The sequence below is a fragment of the Anolis carolinensis genome, unplaced genomic scaffold (genome assembly GCF_035594765.1).
Source record: "Anolis carolinensis isolate JA03-04 unplaced genomic scaffold, rAnoCar3.1.pri scaffold_9, whole genome shotgun sequence".
NCBI lineage: Eukaryota > Metazoa > Chordata > Lepidosauria > Squamata > Dactyloidae > Anolis > Anolis carolinensis.
In genome coordinates this window covers 18846822-18865384 of record NW_026943820.1, presented here as the reverse complement: position 1 = coordinate 18865384, position 18563 = coordinate 18846822, and the positions used below count along the sequence as shown (strand labels likewise).

At 40.9% G+C, this 18563-nt stretch overlaps 1 protein-coding gene across 2 annotated transcripts in view; it reads right to left on the bottom strand.

Annotated features, from left to right (window-relative positions):
* elmo3 (engulfment and cell motility 3) overlaps positions 1-15146 on the bottom strand; it is a 49017-nt gene extending 33871 nt beyond the window's left edge. Inside the window, exons 1-6 of one of the 2 annotated variants that reach the window (XM_016996214.2) lie at positions 15030-15146; positions 11278-11391; positions 9096-9136; positions 7685-7757; positions 6956-7006; positions 5095-5264 (exon numbers count right to left, since the gene is read on the bottom strand). In XM_016996214.2, coding sequence (XP_016851703.2) covers positions 5095-5264; positions 6956-7006; positions 7685-7757; positions 9096-9136; positions 11278-11355 — 413 coding nt within the window. In that variant the 5' untranslated portion in view covers positions 11356-11391; positions 15030-15146. Of the gene's footprint in view, positions 1-5094; positions 5265-6955; positions 7007-7684; positions 7758-9095; positions 9137-11277; positions 11392-15029 lie in introns of those variants that run through there. The other variant, XM_016996215.2, reaches the window with a different exon arrangement.
* Between the last annotated feature and the right edge of the window lie 3417 nt (positions 15147-18563).

Genomic DNA, 18563 nt, shown 5'->3' with positions numbered 1-18563 from the left:
TAGTGGGTCAAAGTTAGTGTTGTCCTGAGAAGAATGAGTATGCTGAAGCCTGTTAGAGTTAGTGGGTCAAAGTTAGTGTTGTCCTGAGGAGAATGAGTAGGCAGAAGCCTGTTAAGAGTTAGTGGGTCAAAGTTAGTGTTGTCCTGAGAAGAATGAGTATGCTGAAGCCTGTTAGAGTTAGTGGGTCAAAGTTAGTGTTGTCCTGAGGAGAATGAGTAGGCAGAAGCCTGTTAGAGTTAGTGGGTCAAAGTTAGTGTTGTCCTGAGGAGAATGAGTAGGCAGAAGCCTGTTAGAGTTAGTGGGTCAAAGTTAGTGTTGTCCTGAGAAGAATGAGTATGCTGAAGCCTGTTAGAGTTAGTGGGTCAAAGTTAGTGTTGTCCTGAGAAGAATGAGTATGCTGAAGCCTGTTAGAGTTAGTGGGTCAAAGTTAGTGTTGTCCTGAGGAGAATGAGTAGGCAGAAGCCTGTTAAGAGTTAGTGGGTCAAAGTTAGTGTTGTCCTGAGAAGAATGAGTATGCTGAAGCCTGTTAGAGTTAGTGGGTCAAAGTTAGTGTTGTCCTGAGGAGAATGAGTAGGCAGAAGCCTGTTAGAGTTAGTGGGTCAAAGTTAGTGTTGTCCTGAGGAGAATGAGTAGGCAGAAGCCTGTTAAGAGTTAGTGGGTCAAAGTTAGTGTTGTCCTGAGAAGAATGAGTATGCTGAAGCCTGTTAGAGTTAGTGGGTCAAAGTTAGTGTTGTCCTGAGGAGAATGAGTAGGCAGAAGCCTGTTAGAGTTAGTGGGTCAAAGTTAGTGTTGTCCTGAGAAGAATGAGTATGCTGAAGCCTGTTAGAGTTAGTGGGTCAAAGTTAGTGTTGTCCTGAGGAGAATGAGTAGGCAGAAGCCTGTTAGAGTTAGTGGGTCAAAGTTAGTGTTGTCCTGAGGAGAATGAGTAGGCAGAAGCCTGTTAGAGTTAGTGGGTCAAAGTTAGTGTTGTCCTGAGAAGAATGAGTATGCTGAAGCCTGTTAGAGTTAGTGGGTCAAAGTTAGTGTTGTCCTGAGAAGAATGAGTATGCTGAAGCCTGTTAGAGTTAGTGGGTCAAAGTTAGTGTTGTCCTGAGGAGAATGAGTAGGCAGAAGCCTGTTAAGAGTTAGTGGGTCAAAGTTAGTGTTGTCCTGAGAAGAATGAGTATGCTGAAGCCTGTTAGAGTTAGTGGGTCAAAGTTAGTGTTGTCCTGAGGAGAATGAGTAGGCAGAAGCCTGTTAGAGTTAGTGGGTCAAAGTTAGTGTTGTCCTGAGGAGAATGAGTAGGCAGAAGCCTGTTAAGAGTTAGTGGGTCAAAGTTAGTGTTGTCCTGAGAAGAATGAGTATGCTGAAGCCTGTTAGAGTTAGTGGGTCAAAGTTAGTGTTGTCCTGAGGAGAATGAGTAGGCAGAAGCCTGTTAGAGTTAGTGGGTCAAAGTTAGTGTTGTCCTGAGAAGAATGAGTATGCTGAAGCCTGTTAGAGTTAGTGGGTCAAAGTTAGTGTTGTCCTGAGGAGAATGAGTAGGCAGAAGCCTGTTAGAGTTAGTGGATCAAAGTTAGTGTTGTCCTGGGGAGAATGAGTAGGTCGAAGCCTGTTAGAGTTAGTGGGTCAAAGTTAGTGTTGTCCTGAGGAGAATGAGTAGGCTGAAGCCTGTTAAGAGTTAGTGGGTCAAAGTTAGTGTTGTCCTGAGAAGAATGAGTATGCTGAAGCCTGTTAGAGTTAGTGGGTCAAAGTTAGTGTTGTCCTGAGGAGAATGAGTAGGCAGAAGCCTGTTAAGAGTTAGTGGGTCAAAGTTAGTGTTGTCCTGAGAAGAATGAGTATGCTGAAGCCTGTTAGAGTTAGTGGGTCAAAGTTAGTGTTGTCCTGAGGAGAATGAGTAGGCAGAAGCCTGTTAGAGTTAGTGGGTCAAAGTTAGTGTTGTCCTGAGGAGAATGAGTAGGCAGAAGCCTGTTAAGAGTTAGTGGGTCAAAGTTAGTGTTGTCCTGAGAAGAATGAGTATGCTGAAGCCTGTTAGAGTTAGTGGGTCAAAGTTAGTGTTGTCCTGAGGAGAATGAGTAGGCAGAAGCCTGTTAGAGTTAGTGGGTCAAAGTTAGTGTTGTCCTGAGGAGAATGAGTAGGCAGAAGCCTGTTAGAGTTAGTGGGTCAAAGTTAGTGTTGTCCTGAGGAGAATGAGTAGGCAGAAGCCTGTTAGAGTTAGTGGGTCAAAGTTAGTGTTGTCCTGAGAAGAATGAGTATGCTGAAGCCTGTTAGAGTTAGTGGGTCAAAGTTAGTGTTGTCCTGAGGAGAATGAGTATGCTGAAGCCTGTTAGAGTTAGTGGGTCAAAGTTAGTGTTGTCCTGAGGAGAATGAGTAGGCAGAAGCCTGTTAGAGTTAGTGGATCAAAGTTAGTGTTGTCCTGGGGAGAATGAGTAGGTCGAAGCCTGTTAGAGTTAGTGGGTCAAAGCTGGCGTCATCCTGAGGAGTGTGAGAAGGCCTCGTGTGTGAAGCTCCAGTGTGAAGGCTCCTGTGTGAAGCTACTGTATAAGTTCGGTGTGAGAGGAGGCTCTGTGAGAGCAAAGCTGTTTGTCTGCATGAGAAAGAAGCCCAGTGTGGAAGCAAAGAAAGAAGTATAAATAACTTTGTGTTATGGAAACCTTGTTCTATAGTGCAACCATATTATTTTGGTATAAAGAAAAGCCTCCAAAGGAAGAGATAACATTGTTCTATGTGTTTCTGTTCTTTTTATCACTTTTGGCTACTGGTGCTAATAAGTTTATGGGGATGGTCTTTAGTTAATAAGCCCACTCGACGAACAAATACAATAGGAAACATTGTGCCATATATTTACAGAATTTCTAGGCAGTCCTCAAGTTACAAACAGCCAACTTATAAATGACTCATAGTTACAAACGGGGTAAGGCATCAAGAAGTGAGAGAAGATATCCCCTCAGAAAGAAGGGAAATCCACTCTTGAAAGAGTTATTATCATGGGGAAAGGGTCTCCACTGAAGCTTTATCACCATTTCTTGTTTCCATAACAAGCCACATTTTTCAAAATCCAATTTTCACAGGGAAAGAAAGGGGATGAAATCTTCTGAACATTTGCACAGACAACAAAATAAACACCTAGGGCTGTTAACCCTTCCCTGTGCCATCCAAAGCTAATATAGACATGTGTTGTTAAAGGCTTTCATGGCCGGAATCACTGGGTTGCTGTGAGTTTTCCGGGGTGTATGGCCATGTTCCAGAAGCATTCTCTCCTGACGTTTCGCCCACGTCTATGGCAGGCATCCTCAGAGGTTGTGAGGTCTGTTAGAAACTAGAAAAGTGGGGTTTATATGTATCTTTGAAATGTCCAGGGCGGGAGAAAGAACTCATGTCTGTTTGAGGCAAGTGTGAATGTTTTAATCCCAGAAACCCAGTGGTTGGAATCACTGGGTTATATTTTTACAATTATTTTACCTTATAATTATTCTATTCTATTGTATTCTATTTTATGAAAATCCCATGCTCCATAGACCCAGCAGGTGAACACAGGAACAAGTTCAAGGAAGAAGGGCATAATGCAGAGACCCTTCCCCTTTAAGGCCTCCTTTTTTTAAAGGTAACTAGCTGTGCCCGGCCACGCGTTGCTGTGGCAAAGTGGTGGTGGTATTGGTTAAAAATTGTTGTGTAATTTTTATTTGACGTTATTTGCAATTTTTTATTAATTTTATTGTAAGTTATATTTTTATTTATTATATTTTATTATTTTCTTGTATTATTTTTAGTTATTTTCTGTTATTATAGTATTTTATTGTATTAATTTTTAGTGTTTTTATTATTTTTTATTGGGTTGCTAGGAGAACAAGTTGGAGGAGCTTAGTCTTCTAACTGGCAGCAATTGGATAAAAGCAATTATTCCTCTCTCTCTAATTAGGACTTTATTTTTCTTTTCTTTTTGTTGTATCAACCTAGAGGCGTGGATGATGGGTTGTGTTGTCAAATTTCGAGGTTGGGGGGCCTGTAGTTTTGTTGTTTTGTGGGTCGCCGTGATGCCATCACTCTTTTATATATATAAGATATAGCTGTGTGGAAGGGCCTTATTTATTTATTTATTTATTTACAGTATTTATATTCCGCCCTTCTCACCCCGAAGGGGACTCAGGGAGGATCACATTATAACACACATAGGGCAAACATTCAATGCCCATAAACACATCAAACAGAGACAGAGACAGACACGCAGAGGCAAGTTAACCTTCTTCTGAGGGGATGTTCGATTCTGGCCACAGGGGGGAGCAGCTGCTTCATCATCCACACTGACGGCACTTCCTCATACCAGGTCGTAAATTAGTTAATCTTGCCTCCCCACTTTTTATAAGTGGTACCTTATCTCCTACTTGATAGATGCAACTATCTTTCGGGTTGCTAGGTCAGCAACGAGCAGGGGCTATTTTTTTTATTTTTAATTGACGGGTGCTCACCCCGCCACGGGCTGGCCTCGAACTCATGACCTCATGGTCAGAGTGATTTAAGGCAGCTGCTCAACAGCTGCGCCACAGCCCGGCCTTGAGACTACACTGCCATATAATCCATTTAAAATCTTATCATCTGTATTTTATAGGCAGTGTGGAAGAGGCCTAAGTGAGGCCTAACTCTGCCTGTCCCCTGGGTGAGTGGGTTGCTAGGAGACCAAGTGGGCGGAGCTTAGCCTTCTAACTGGCAGCAATTGGATAAAAACAATTATTCCTCTCCCTCTAATTAGGACTTTATTTTTCTTTTCTTTTTGTTGTATCAACCTAGAGGCATGGATGATGGGTTGTGTTGTCAATTTTTGAGGTTGTGGGGTATTTAGTTTTGTTGTTTTGTTGGTCGCCGCAATTCCATTACCCTTTTATATATATAGATAAAGACTTTGGATATTATAGCATCAAATGTTTCACTCAGATTCCAAAGACAGAACTGCTCAGAAGAAGCAAACCTTATTGTACGGTGACTAGCGTGCATGCTGACCTATCTGGCAATGCCCCATAGGCTCTCAATAGGATGGAGCAGGCAATCCCTTCGGAAGACATAATCCAACACTTCTCACCCAGAGACTGGTGCCTCTGAAGCTTCCTCCCCTCTAATACTCACGTTTTATCCTCTTCCACAATAAGAAAAAGCTGATTGAGACCATTCCTGCTAATGAACTCCTGTGCAAAGGCAACATCCCGGGAGAGAGACGCGAGCTTCTTCAGAGAGTCGGATTTTACATCGAAGTTGTTGCTTTGAATCCCACCATGCAACTTTGCTGCCTCTTGATCCTATGAAGGAAGAGATGAACCTACACATTTGCAATAACACTGTGTACAGTCTTCACCAACTTCATTTCAAAACCAATTTCAAAGATACTTTAAAAACAGAAAAGGATACTGAAAAAGGATACTTTAGAAATGGAAGAAAATCATCAAACCAACATTTTGAAAACATGGATGCCATTGTCTTTAGAAGACTAATGAAAGATTCCTACAATATTCAAATCTGCCAAAATTTAGTAAGTACTAGCTGTGCCTGGCCACGCGTTGCTGTGGCAAAGTGGTGGTGGTATTGGTTAAAAATTGTTGTGTAATTTTTATTTGACGTTATTTGTATTTTTAAATTATTTTTATTGTAAGTTATCTTTTTATTTATTATATTTTATTATTTTCTTGTATTATTTTTAGTTATTTTCTGTTATTATAGTATTTTATTGTATTAATTTTTTAGTGTTTTAATTATTTTTAGTGTTTTTTATTATTTTTTATTGGGTTGCTAGGAGACCAAGTTGGAGGAGCTTAGTCTTCTAACTGGCAGCAATTGGATAAAAGCAATTATTCCTCTCTCTCTAATTAGGACTTTATTTTTCTTTTCTTTTTGTTGTATCAACCTAGAGGCGTGGATGATGGGTTGTGTTGTCAAATTTCGAGGTTGGGGGGCCTGTAGTTTTGTTGTTTTGTGGGTCGCCGTGATGCCATCACTCTTTTATATATATAGATGCTTTGGCTAAATGTAATGCTCAACATCAGTTATTGAAGGCTTAGCCCGAGTTGGTGATTTAGAACACGATGCATGGTTTTGTGGAAGCCATAAAGTTTGCATAGGACATTTGGAGCAAGGTAACAGAGACTATTTATAATTTAATTTAAAAGTTGGTAATGCTTGGTTTTAAAACTTTTTCTTCATAAAGGAGATCAGTGAACCTTATGTAATATTATTTTATATGGGTCCAATGATATTTCCATTCTCTTTTTGTGTGTTTAGGATTTGCTTCTGGACAATGTCCTTGGGATCTTTGATCTGCTTGTTAGTATACTACACCTGCTAATAATAATACTAATACTAATAATAATAATGGAAAAAAAGAAAAGAAAAAAGTTTGGATCATTGATGTTGCCATCCCAGGTGACAGTCGCACTGACGAAAAACAACAGGAAAAATTCAGCCGCTATCAGGACCTCAAGATCGAACTTCAAAGACTCTGGCAGAAACCAGTGCAGGTGGTCCCGGTGGTGATCAGCACATTGGGTGCCATGCCAAAAGATCTCAGCCGGCATTTGGAAACAATAGACATTGACAAAATCACGATCTGCCAACTAAAAAAGGCCACCCTACTGGGATCTGCACGCATCATCCGAAAATACATCACACAGTCCTAGACACTTGGGAAGTTTTCAACTTGTGATTTTGTGATACGAAATCCAGCATACCTATCTTGTTTGCTGTGTCATAATAATAATAATAATAATAATAATAATAATAATAATAATAATAATAATAATAATAATAATAATAATAATAATAATAAAAATAATTTTAATACATCCCAGGTAAGATAGCAGAATTTTAAGTTACTTTAACTGATACCTGGACAAAGAACTCAAGGAAATTGAAAAATATGTGAATAGATATGGGTTTTAAGCAGAGTAGTGACAGATTCGAGTAATTTCTGCTCTTACAACTCTACAGTGGAACTTACTGGAGCAGTAGTCAGTTGCAGGATGTTCCCATTCTTGATTTCTCCACGATTCTACAGAAATAAAACATGACGATGACAGCATTATTATAACTCTGCATCTGGTATAGTGTGCAAGTAGACATTGTGCTATCATAGATAGAATGTTGAACTTAATAAAACCAAGGTTCTACTACCCAATGAGCTATGAAACCTAATGGGTTAGCCTGACTCTGTTACTATTTTTTCCATCTAATCCACCTCTTAAGAAGAAATGTAACTAACTCATGAATAAAAAGGGAATTATTATTATTGAATTTTTAGTATTTATTTAATTTATAAATTCATATGCTGCCTTTCTCCCAATGCTAGACCCAAGGTGGCTCCCGAAGACAGCACTTTAAAAACATTTGCAACCAAATTTAAGAAAAAAATTAAATTACTTTATATGATACAGTAGAGTCTCACTTATCCAACATAAACGGGCCGGCAGAACGTTGGATAAGCAAATATGTTGGATAATAAGGAGAGCTTAAGGAGAAGCCTATTAAACATCAAATTAGGTTATGATTTTACAAATTAAGCACCAAAACATCATGTTAGACAACAAATTTGGTATACTACTGCTAATAATAATAGCCAGTGAGGAGGGACAGAAGATTCCCTTTCTCCTCCACCAGCCCACACGTGCCTCTCTAGAGGCCCAAGGTAGCAAGACAGCATTAGACAAAACTGTATACCAGACAGACTCACCGATTCTGTGATGTATGCTTGCTGGCCATCCACGTACTGAAGAGCATAACGCTCAGAATTATTCAGGTTCCACCTGTAGAATCATAGAATAATAGAATTGGAAGAGATCCCATGGGCCATCCAGTTCAACATTTTCTTTCATGCAGGGAAAGCACAATCAAAGCACCCCCAACAGATCTCAATCCGACCTCTGCTTAAAAGGCTCCAAAGAAAGAGCGTCCATCAGACTCTGAGGCACTGCTGAACAGCTCTTACAATCAGGAAGTTCTTCCTAATGTTTATTTATTTATTTACAGTATTTATATATATTTCGCCCTTCTCACCCCGAAGGGGACTCAAGGCGGATAACATTATGTACATATAAGGCAAACATTCAATGCCCATAAACACATCGAATCGAGACAGAGACAGAGACAACAGACAGACAGACGCCGAGGCAATTTAACCTTCTCCTGAGGGGATGTTCGATTCTGGCCACAGGGGGGAGCAGTTGCTTCATCATCCACTCTGATGGCACTTCCTCACTTCCTCATTCCAACGTTGTAAATTAGTTAAACTTGCCTCCCCACTTTTATAAGTGGTACCTTATTTCCCACTTGATAGATGCGACTATTTTTCAGGTTGCTAGGTCAGCAACGAGCAGGGGCTATATTTTATTTTTAATTGACGGGTGCTCACCCCGCCACGGGCTGGCCTCGAACTCATGACCTCATGGTCAGAGTGATTTATTGCAGCAGCTGCTTACCAGCCTGCACCACAGCCCAACCCAATCTCCTTTCCTGTAATTTGTACCCATGACTCCACTGAGTCCTATTCTCCAGAGAAGCAGAAAACAAGCCAATGTCCTCCACAAACACCATACTGCCCACTACCTAAGTGAAAGCTTTCATATGGAGACAATTTCCTCCTAGATTTTCTGTTTTTCCTCTGCCAAAGACACCTCCCAGTGTTCCTTACTCTCTCCATTGGTGTTGAATTTGCATGACCCTGCCCATTGGCTCTCCCAATACCTTCAAAAGGCATAATCCTTACAAAACTGCGGTTTTAACTAGCTGCCAGAATATCACTTAGGATGATACCAGCATCTTTTGGGCAGTATTTACACAATGGATATACCGTTACAGAGCAAGTCCCAACTATTTAAATGTAACATTCAGTTCTGCATTGATGAATCTAAGAAGCATATTGCTTTGCAAAACCACTTACACAGAATGGGTGCAAATACATACGGTCCCAGAAATATTACAACAAAACTGAAAATATCAAGTACCCATCTTCTCCAACTATGGTAAATTTCTGCATTTATTTGCAGGATATTACGTTCTATCTAAAAGTGTTTCTGAAATTACAAGCAATTCATGCACTATTTTTTTAGGCCTGAAGATGAAGGAGAAAAGTAACCGTTACTCACACATCGCACACCTCTTTCACAACCGCAGACAATGGTTTGGCCTGCAATTAAAAGCAAACAGAATGTGGATACTTTGACAATGAGTTGAGCACCAGATCTGGGAAGAGGAGAGGGCCAAATCAACTTGTCCCACCTCAGCCCCCAAAATTGTACACACCTCACAAAGCACAGCTACAGAACGGATTTTTCTGAAAACTTTGAGCAAGAAGTGAGTAGTTACGGTATATCACAATAAAGCAGGGCCCCCCAAACTAAGGCCCGTAGGCCAGATGCTTATGTGCATGGTGTTATCCGGGTATGCATTTCCTAATGCTAATTATTTAAAATTCTCATGAATAGCATTATAATTTTATGATTGCTAAGTGGTACAAGCTTGAATGCATTTTTAAGGTCTCCTTAGTGTTCATATTTCAAAATTAGCAAAGTACGTAATTTTCTCATTGATGTGATTTCATAAAAAATAAACAAAATGCATAATCAGTATAATTTGTTCATGTTAATTAAAAGTTTCCTCTTTTTAATAATATGGTTTGTGTGCACAATAATTTACTCATGAATTATAGCTTTACCTGGAAAGTAAGGTGCTAAAAAACTATCTGTGGCCCAAAGTGGCTTTGTCTATTTTAATTTAGGCCCCTTACTACTAACAAGTTTTGCAGGCCTGCTGTAAATTAAATTTTAGGAATATTACATATTACTTTCTATAACTTTCCCACAGATTTCAATACCTGATTACTGAACACAGTGAGTAAACAGCAGGACTGAGCTCACTTGTGATCAAGCATCAGGTCTAACAACAAGCGTAATTTCAGTATGGATGAGTGCAACAACTATAATATGATATAAAATTAGTATGTAATTTATGGCATTCTTTTGTAACATTTCAGTTAAAGAGAAAATAAAGATAATAGGCTGATTTTTTTCCCTGATTCAAAGTCACTGATCTGTTACAGATCAGTCACCAGAGGCTGATGGTTTAACTGATGATTTAGATAAGATTGTGAGCTTTTCTGTTGCACAAAGTGATGGGCCCTCAAGTCCGGGAAATGATTGTTCTCTCTGTGAGAAAACCAGCTTGGAAAGTTTAGGGCCTCAAGAACATTCAGGGGAGTTAAAAGTAGCAACAGCAGATAAGGATTCGAGTGAAGAGCTGAGTGATAAGGAGGGTTCCCATGGGAACCCACCTGCAGCTACGGATATCAACAAAAATATTTGTTTACAAATCAGAGCTGAAAATAGATTACATTGTTCAGAAAGATTACGTGGAAAAATTGGGAAAGAAATTCACAGGAAATTGAATGATTTAATGGGTGTCTATTAAACAAGTTGTTTACCTTTAAGGTCAGTTCCGGCCACGCTACATTAGAGTGAGAAGCTAAGCCTGAGTTCTCTTGTTTCTGGTTGAAGTCAAGCTTTGATTTTGGATTTAATATATCCTGGAAGTTTTCTATGTCCCTGTTCATGTCAAGTTTTTACTAGATATAACTTCCTGATTGTGGACTTATACTGTATCTGTGATTCTTGGATGTTCCTGGACTTTTCCACTTCTGGAACTTTTTGAGACATTTGGATTATGGTTAATCTCCTTTGCTAAACCTTTTTGGATTATATATCAACCTAGCAGTTCGAAAACATGCAAATGTGAGTAGATCAATAGGTACCGCTCCGGCGGGAAGGTAACGGGGCTCCTTGCAGTCATGCCGGCCACATGACCTTGGAGGTGTCTATGGACAACGCCGGCTCTTCGGCTTAGAAATGGAGATGAGCACCAACCCCCAGAGTCGGTCACGACTGAACTAAACATCAGGGGAAACCTTTACCTTTTATTATTATTATATTAGTCATTATTCATGACTACATTGAAACTAGAATAGAGAGAAATCAGCATGGAAACTGCAAGAGGTACCATAGCTTGTTGTGCATGGAAATAATGGTAGTAAATAGTTTTTGATTTATTGAATACAGTTATATATTACAATTATATATTTTTGTTATTTAAACTATACATATTGCGAAATTATGGTTTTTTTCTCGAAGTGACACACCACCCAAGTCATGCTAGATTTTTTGGTGAATTTTGACACACCAAGCGCAAAAGGTTGCCCATCATTGACCTAGGAGTTAAGTGGGTAAACTTTTGCTAGCATCAGGCATAGAATGGGGACAGGAAGCAAGCGCATACCTGGTTGAGTTCTATGAGCTGAGGGATCGCTCCCATCATTTGGACCGCAATTTTCACAACATCTTTTGAAGGAGGCATGGTGTCGCCCCTTGCGCTTCCACTCGAGAGCAGCTCCTGAAACGGAACACATTAAAAAGACCAAGGTGAGAGTAGAAGGAAGACAGAAGGATGAGAACTGTACGGTTGTGGTTTAGAGGGCATACTTCCCAAGTTTGCAAATGACATCAGATTGGGAAGTAGAGCTAATACTCCAGAAGACAGGAGCAGAATTCAAAATGGCCTTCACAGATTAGAGAGCTGGGCCAAAACCAACAAAATCAAAGGTCTGGAGAACAAGCCCAGTGAGGAGCGGCTTAAAGAGCTGGAAGGCTGACAGGAGAAATGAATTTCAGCAAGGAAAAATGTAAGGTCATGTGGCTGGCATGACTGCTTGGAGCGCCGTTACCTTCCCGCCATAGCGGTACCTATTGCTAGTTTGGCAGAAGCTGGGCCTACCAGCGGGAGCTCAGCCTGCTCCCTGGATTCTAACCACCGGCCTTTCAGTCAGCAAGTTCAGCAACTCAGAGGTTAAACCAGCTGTGCCACCAGGGGCTCCATGGTTATAAGGTAAAGGTAAAGGTTTCCCCTGACGTTAAGTCCAGTCATGACCGACTCTGGGGGTTGGTGCTCATCTCCATTTCTAAGCCAAAGAGCCAGCGTTGTCCGTAGACACCTCCAAGGTCATGTGGCCGACATGACTGCATGGAGAAGTCTCTTTATATAGATATTTGCAGAGACTTGCAAACATATGATGAGGGTAAATTCATATATAAAAATAATGTATATGTACGGCTACAGATACACAGGTACATGGATCTATATGTATAAAGGATTTGCAAAGATCTGCAAATATATGAGGGGAAATGCATATATAAAATTAATGCATATAGATACACATATAAAGGTACATAGAGATGGCAAAAGCTTGCAAGGGGTTAATACCTATATATCTGTAGGAGAGTTTAACAAATATTTCAGGGGAAAATGCTTTCATAATATTAGGTAAAGATAAAGGTTTTCCCCTGACGTTAAGTCCATTCGTGACCGACTCTGGGGGTTGGTGCTCTCCATTTCTAAGCCGAAGAGCCGGCATTGTCCGTAGACACCTCCAAGGTCATGTGGCCACTGGCATGACTGCATGAAGCACTGTTACCTTCCCGCCAGAGCGGTACCTATTGATCTACTCACATTTGCATGTTTTTGAAACTGCTAGGTTGGCAGGAGCTGGGGCTAACAGCGGGCACTCATTCTGCTCCTGGGATTTGAACCTGGGACCTTTTGGTCCACAAGTTCAGCAACTCAGCGCTTTAACCCGCTGTGCCACCAGGAGCTCCATGGCTATACAGCCCAGAAAACTCACAGCAACCCTGTATGAAGAGCTGTTCAGCGGTGGAACTCTCTGCTTTGGCATGTGGTGGAAGCTTTTAATCCAGTGATGGCCAACCTATGACACGTGTGTCAGCACTGACACGCCTAGCCATTTTTGCTGACACGCTGCCGCATGCAGATTGATTGGATGACTATGTCTTTTGTGGCCAAATTTGGTGTGATTTGGTCCAGTGTGTTTGTTGTTTACTCCATGGGAATTATGCACATTACATTTATATATATATTATATCAGTCTATTATTATTGTAGTATATTATCATATTATTATCATTATATTATTATTATTATATTATTCATTATTCATGACTACATTGAAACTAGAATAGAGAGAAATCAGCATGGAAACTGCAAGAGGTACAATAGATTGTTGTACATGGAAATAATGGTAGTAAATAGTTTTTTATTTATTAAATACAGTTACAGTGTTTCCCCGAAAATAAGACAGTGTCTTATATTAATTTTTGCTCCCAAAGATGCTCTAGGTCAGAGGTCCCCAAACTAAGGCCCGGGGGCCGGATGCGGCCCTCCAAGGTCATTTACCTGGCCCCCGCCCTCAGTTTTATAATATAATATTTTTATATCATTTTTAATAACATAATATATTGTATATACATATAATATTGATAATAATATTATAATGTTATACAATATAATACTAATACCATATAATAATATTAATTATATGTTATATATTACATATAATATTACAGTATAGTGGTATCGTTCTTTATAGTAATATATAAGGCTAATATTGTGCTATGCTAATAATATAATATATTGTATGTACATACAGCTGCTCTGAGTCCCCTTCAGGGTGAGAAGGGCAGGATATAAATGTAATAAATAAATGTAGTAAATGAATAAATAATTCAGCAGGCCCACACTTCCCATTGAAATCCTGATAGGTTTATGCTGGTTACAATTGTTTTCATTTTTAAATATTGTATTGTTCTTTCATTGTTGTTATTTTGCACTACAAATAAGACATGTGCAGTGTGCATAGGGATTTGTTCGTATTTCTTTTTCAAATGATAATTCGGCCCCTCCACAGTCTGAAGGATTGTGGACCGGCCCCCTGCTTAAAAAGTTTGAGGACCCCTGCTCTAGGTCTTATTTTCAGGGGATGTCTTATTTTTCCATGAAGAAGAATCCACATTTATTGTTGAACAAAAAAATGAACATTATATACTGTACAGTAGTTGTCATCACAAACCAGCATAATCAGACAAACTGTGAATCCTTGTTATTACCATTATTTCCATGTACAACAACACTTTATGGTACGTACATTTACCAATCCCGATACTCTGGTGTTCTGTTCGTTGAGCATGCTTCCAAACAAAAACTTTGCTAGGTCTTACTTTCGGGGGAGGTCTTATATTTAGCAATTCAGCAAAACCTCTACTAGGTCTTATTTTCTGGGAATGTCTTATTTTAGGGGAAACGGTATATATTACAATTATACATTTTTGTTATTTAAATTATACATACAGTAGAGTCTCACTTATCCAACACTCACTTATCCAACGTTCTGGATTATCCAACGCTTTTTTGTAGTCAATGTTTTCAATACATCACGATATTTTGGTGCCAAATTCGTAAATACAGTAATTTCTACGCAGCATTACTGTGTACTGAACTGCTTTTTCTGTCAAATTTGTTGTATAACATGATATTTTGGTTCTTAATTTGTAAAAGCATAACCTAATTTGATGTTTAATAGGCTTTTCCTTAATCCCTCCTTATTATCCAACATATTCACTTATCCAACGTTCTGCTGGCCCGTTTATGTTGGATAAGTGAGACTCTACTGTATTATGAAATTATGTATTTTTTTCTCAAAGTGACACACCACCCAAGTCATGCTAGGTTTGGTGAATTTTGACACACCAAGTGCAAAAGGTTGCCCATCGTTGTTTTAAACAGAGGCTGGATGGCCATCTTTTGGGAGTGCTTTGATTGTGCTTTCCCGGCATGGCAGGGGGTTGGACTAGGTGGTCCATGGGGTCTTTTCCAACTCTCTGATTCAGGCCTCAAGGAGGAAGCTGTGCCAGGCTCAGCCTCAGGGCTGTTGGGAGAATGGAAAAAGCAGAGGAGGTGGTGATCGTGGTGATGCTGGTGGTGGTTGTGATCCCTGCTTGTGGTGGTGATGGTGTCTGTGGTGGCCATGGGGGCTGAACGAGCTGTTTCGCCTTTGGGGTCTCCAGAAGGCCCCTCCCTCCCCTGGTCCGGGGGCCACACTTGGCCTGAGCCCCCTCCCTCCTCCCTCAACCCCTTCCAAGAAGAGTCAAGCTTTGGCCCGACCAGAGCGGGAGGCTCCCCTACCTGTCCGGGGCAGCGGGCGAGGGAGGCTTCCCGGGCTTCCTGGCCGCCAGGTCCTGCTTTCTCTGCGCCTCCTCCTCCTCCTCTTCCTCGCAGGGCAGTTCCGGGGCGGCGGGCTCTGCCGGGCTTCCTCTCCCGGGAAGTGCCCGCCCCGCCCCAAGGAAGGAAGGAAGGAAGGACAGGGCTCCAAGTTGGCTCACTGCGAAGTCTAGATCTCCCGGAGAACTTCCAAATCAATGCCTGGATGGATTGGATATTCTTGCCCAGGCTTGGACTGGGTCTCTTCCCACCCCGTGAGATAAAGAAGCAAAGGTTTGCAATACAAGCACCGACCCCCCCCCCCCCCCCCCCCAGCCTTGCATGTGCTTTGCTCTCATGTCAAAAGTGGAGCCTCCGGTGGCCTAGGGCAGGGGTCCCCAAACTTTTTATTGAGTCCAATCCCCTTCTGCCTTTGTGCACCAAAAGCACAAGCAAAGCACCCCTGACAGATGGCCACCCAGCCTCAATGTTAATAATAATAATAATAATAATAATAATAACAACAACAACAACAATAAAGAGGGTTGGAAGAGACCCCTTGGGCTATTGAGTCCAATCCCCTTCTGCCTTTATGCGCCAAAAGCACAAGCAAAGCACCCCTGACAGATGGCAACCCAGCCTCAATGTTTAATAATAATAATAATAATAATAATAATAATAATAATAATGAGGGTTGGAAGAGACCCCTTGGGCAATTTAATCCAACTCCTTCTGCCTTTGTGCGCCAAAAGCACAAGCAAAGCACCCCTGACAGATGGCCACCCAGCCTCAATGTTTAATAATAATAATAATAATAATAATAATAATAATAATAATAAAGAGGGTTGGAAGAGACCCCTTGGGCCATTTAATCCAACTCCTTCTGCCTTTGTGCGCCAAAAGCACAAGCAAAGCACCCCTGACAGATGGCCACCCAGCCTCAATGTTAATAATAATAATAATAATAATAATAATAATAAAGAGGGTTGGAAGAGACCCCTTGGGCCATTTAATCCAACTCCTGCCTTTGTGCACCAAAAGCACAAGCAAAGCATCCCTGACAGATGGCCACCCAGCCTCAATGTTTAATAATAATAATAATAATAATAATAATAATAATAATAATAATAATAATAATAATAATGGTTGTAAGAGAAGAAGAGACCCCTTGGGTCATTTAGCCCAACCCCCTTCTGCCTTTGTGCTGTGGGGGCCGGATAAATAGCTTCGATGGGCCGCATCTGGCCTTAGTTTGGGGACTCCTGGCCTAGGGGATAAAAGCCTTGTGACTTGAAGGTTGGGTTGCTGACCTGAACGCTGCCAGGTTCGAATCCCACCCAGGGAGTGCGGATGAGCTCCCTCTATCAGCTCCAACTCCATGCCGGGACATGAGAGAAGCCTCCCACAAGGATGGTAAAACATCAAAAAAGGGTGTCCCCTGGGCAACGTCCTTGCAGACGGCCAATTCTCTCACTCCAGAAGCAACTCCAGTTACTCCTGACACGAATTTTTTTTTTACTGATGTTAGGCTTTAATTTGATGTTAGGTTTTAATGCTATTTTCATATGCGGAGTTTCTCTGGCATTTTATGTCAGTATTTGTTTGCTTACGGAGGCATTACGGTTTGCCATTGTATGTTGGAATCTGCCCTGAGTCCCCTTGGGGAGATAGGACGGAATACAAATAAAGTTTTATCATCATCATCATCATCATCATTGCCTGGTACCAGGAAGAGAGGTCTTTTTGTTCTCCTTACCAACTGAGTGGCTTCTACATTTGCTTTTGCTGCTCTGAGCTTTAATCACACTTAAGAGCAGTTTACAGAAAACTGTTGTGCTCCTGAGCCATTCTGCAACTGTCAAAAGCTCAGCCAATTTTTGCACTATTTTTTTGATCCCGTTTTTGCTCAGCAGTGTGATTTTACATGTTGCTGGTTAGTTGTTCCAGTTATGACGACTCTGTATGACTAACAGAAAGGCACCTGGCCCCATCTGACCATGGGAAGCTCCCATCTGAGCTCACTTGTGTAGCCAAGGCAATGGCATCTGTAATCCAGCCACACCTAGAGGGCCAGTTGTTATCTCTCACTGGTATATAGCAGGCATGGGCAAACTTGGACCCTCCCTCCAGGTGTTTTGGACTTCACCTTGCACCATTCCTATCAGCCTCAGACCCTTTCCTTTTCCACCTCAGCCGCTTAAGGGCCTGAGGCTGATAGGAATGGTGCAAGGTGAAGTCCAAAACACCTGGGAGGGAGGGTCCAAGTTTGCCCATGCCTGGGAATATAGACGGGCAATGGATCTCATTCGTTTTTAAAAGCACTACATGGAGGGTGCCAAGCCTTAAACCAGCATACAGCACGCATGCTCCCTCTCACTTACCTGCATTCCTTCCTGCCTTACATTTGCAGAATACATGCCAGACATTCTGGGAAAGTAAACCTGCTCAGGATTCTACAATAAAGCCACAATACTGGTAAGAGAAAGGTCCTATTGGGCAGACAGAAAAGTTATTTTTGATCACTTTCAATTAACTCCATGTAACAAAATTTGTTATTTTTTCTGTTTCTAGTTTGAAAGTGTTGTTTCAGTTTAATTGTGTGGTACCTACTTTAAAAGTAGTTGTTATACTCCAAAAACCTAAGTTTTTGTGGCTGCCACAAACTACAGTAGAGTCTCACTTATCCAACATAAACGGGCCGGTAGAACGTTGGATAAGCGAATATGTTGGATAATAAGAAGGGATTAAGGAAACACCTATTACACATCAAATTAGGTTATGATTTTACAAATTAAACACCAAAACACCATGTTTAACAACAAATTTGACAGAAAAAGTAGTTCAATACGCAGTAATGCTATGTAGTAATTACTGTATTTACAAATTTAGCACCAAAATATCATGATGTATTGAAAACATTGATTACAAAAATGTGTTGGATAATCCAGAACGTTGGATAAGTGAGACTCTACTGTATATTGAATTGGGTTGCTGTGAGTTTCGCAGGCTGTATGGCCATGTTCCAGAAGCATCCTCAGCGGTTGTGAGGTCTTTTGGAAACTAGGAAAGTGAGGTTTATATATCTGTGGAATGCCCAGTGTGGGAGAAAGAACTCTTGTATTCCTGAAGCTAGTGTGAATATTGCAACTGGCCAGCTTGATAAGCACTGAATGGCCTTACAGCTTCAAAGCATGGCTGCTTCCTGCCTGGGGAATCCTTTGTTGGGAGTTGTTAACTGGCTCTGATTGTTTCTTGTCTGGAATTCCCGACTTCTGGGTGTTGTTCATTATTTACTGTTTAGAATTTTTAAGAGTTCTTTCTCCCACCCTGAACATTCCACAGATATATAAACCCCACTTGCCATAAATGTGGGCGAAATGTCAGAAGAGACTGCTTTTGAAACATGGCTATACAGCCTGGAAAACTCACAGCAACCCAGTGATTCCAGCCATGAAAACCTTAGACAATATATGGAATTGGTTGAGACTCAATGAGATATTTTACTAAATAACAGGCATG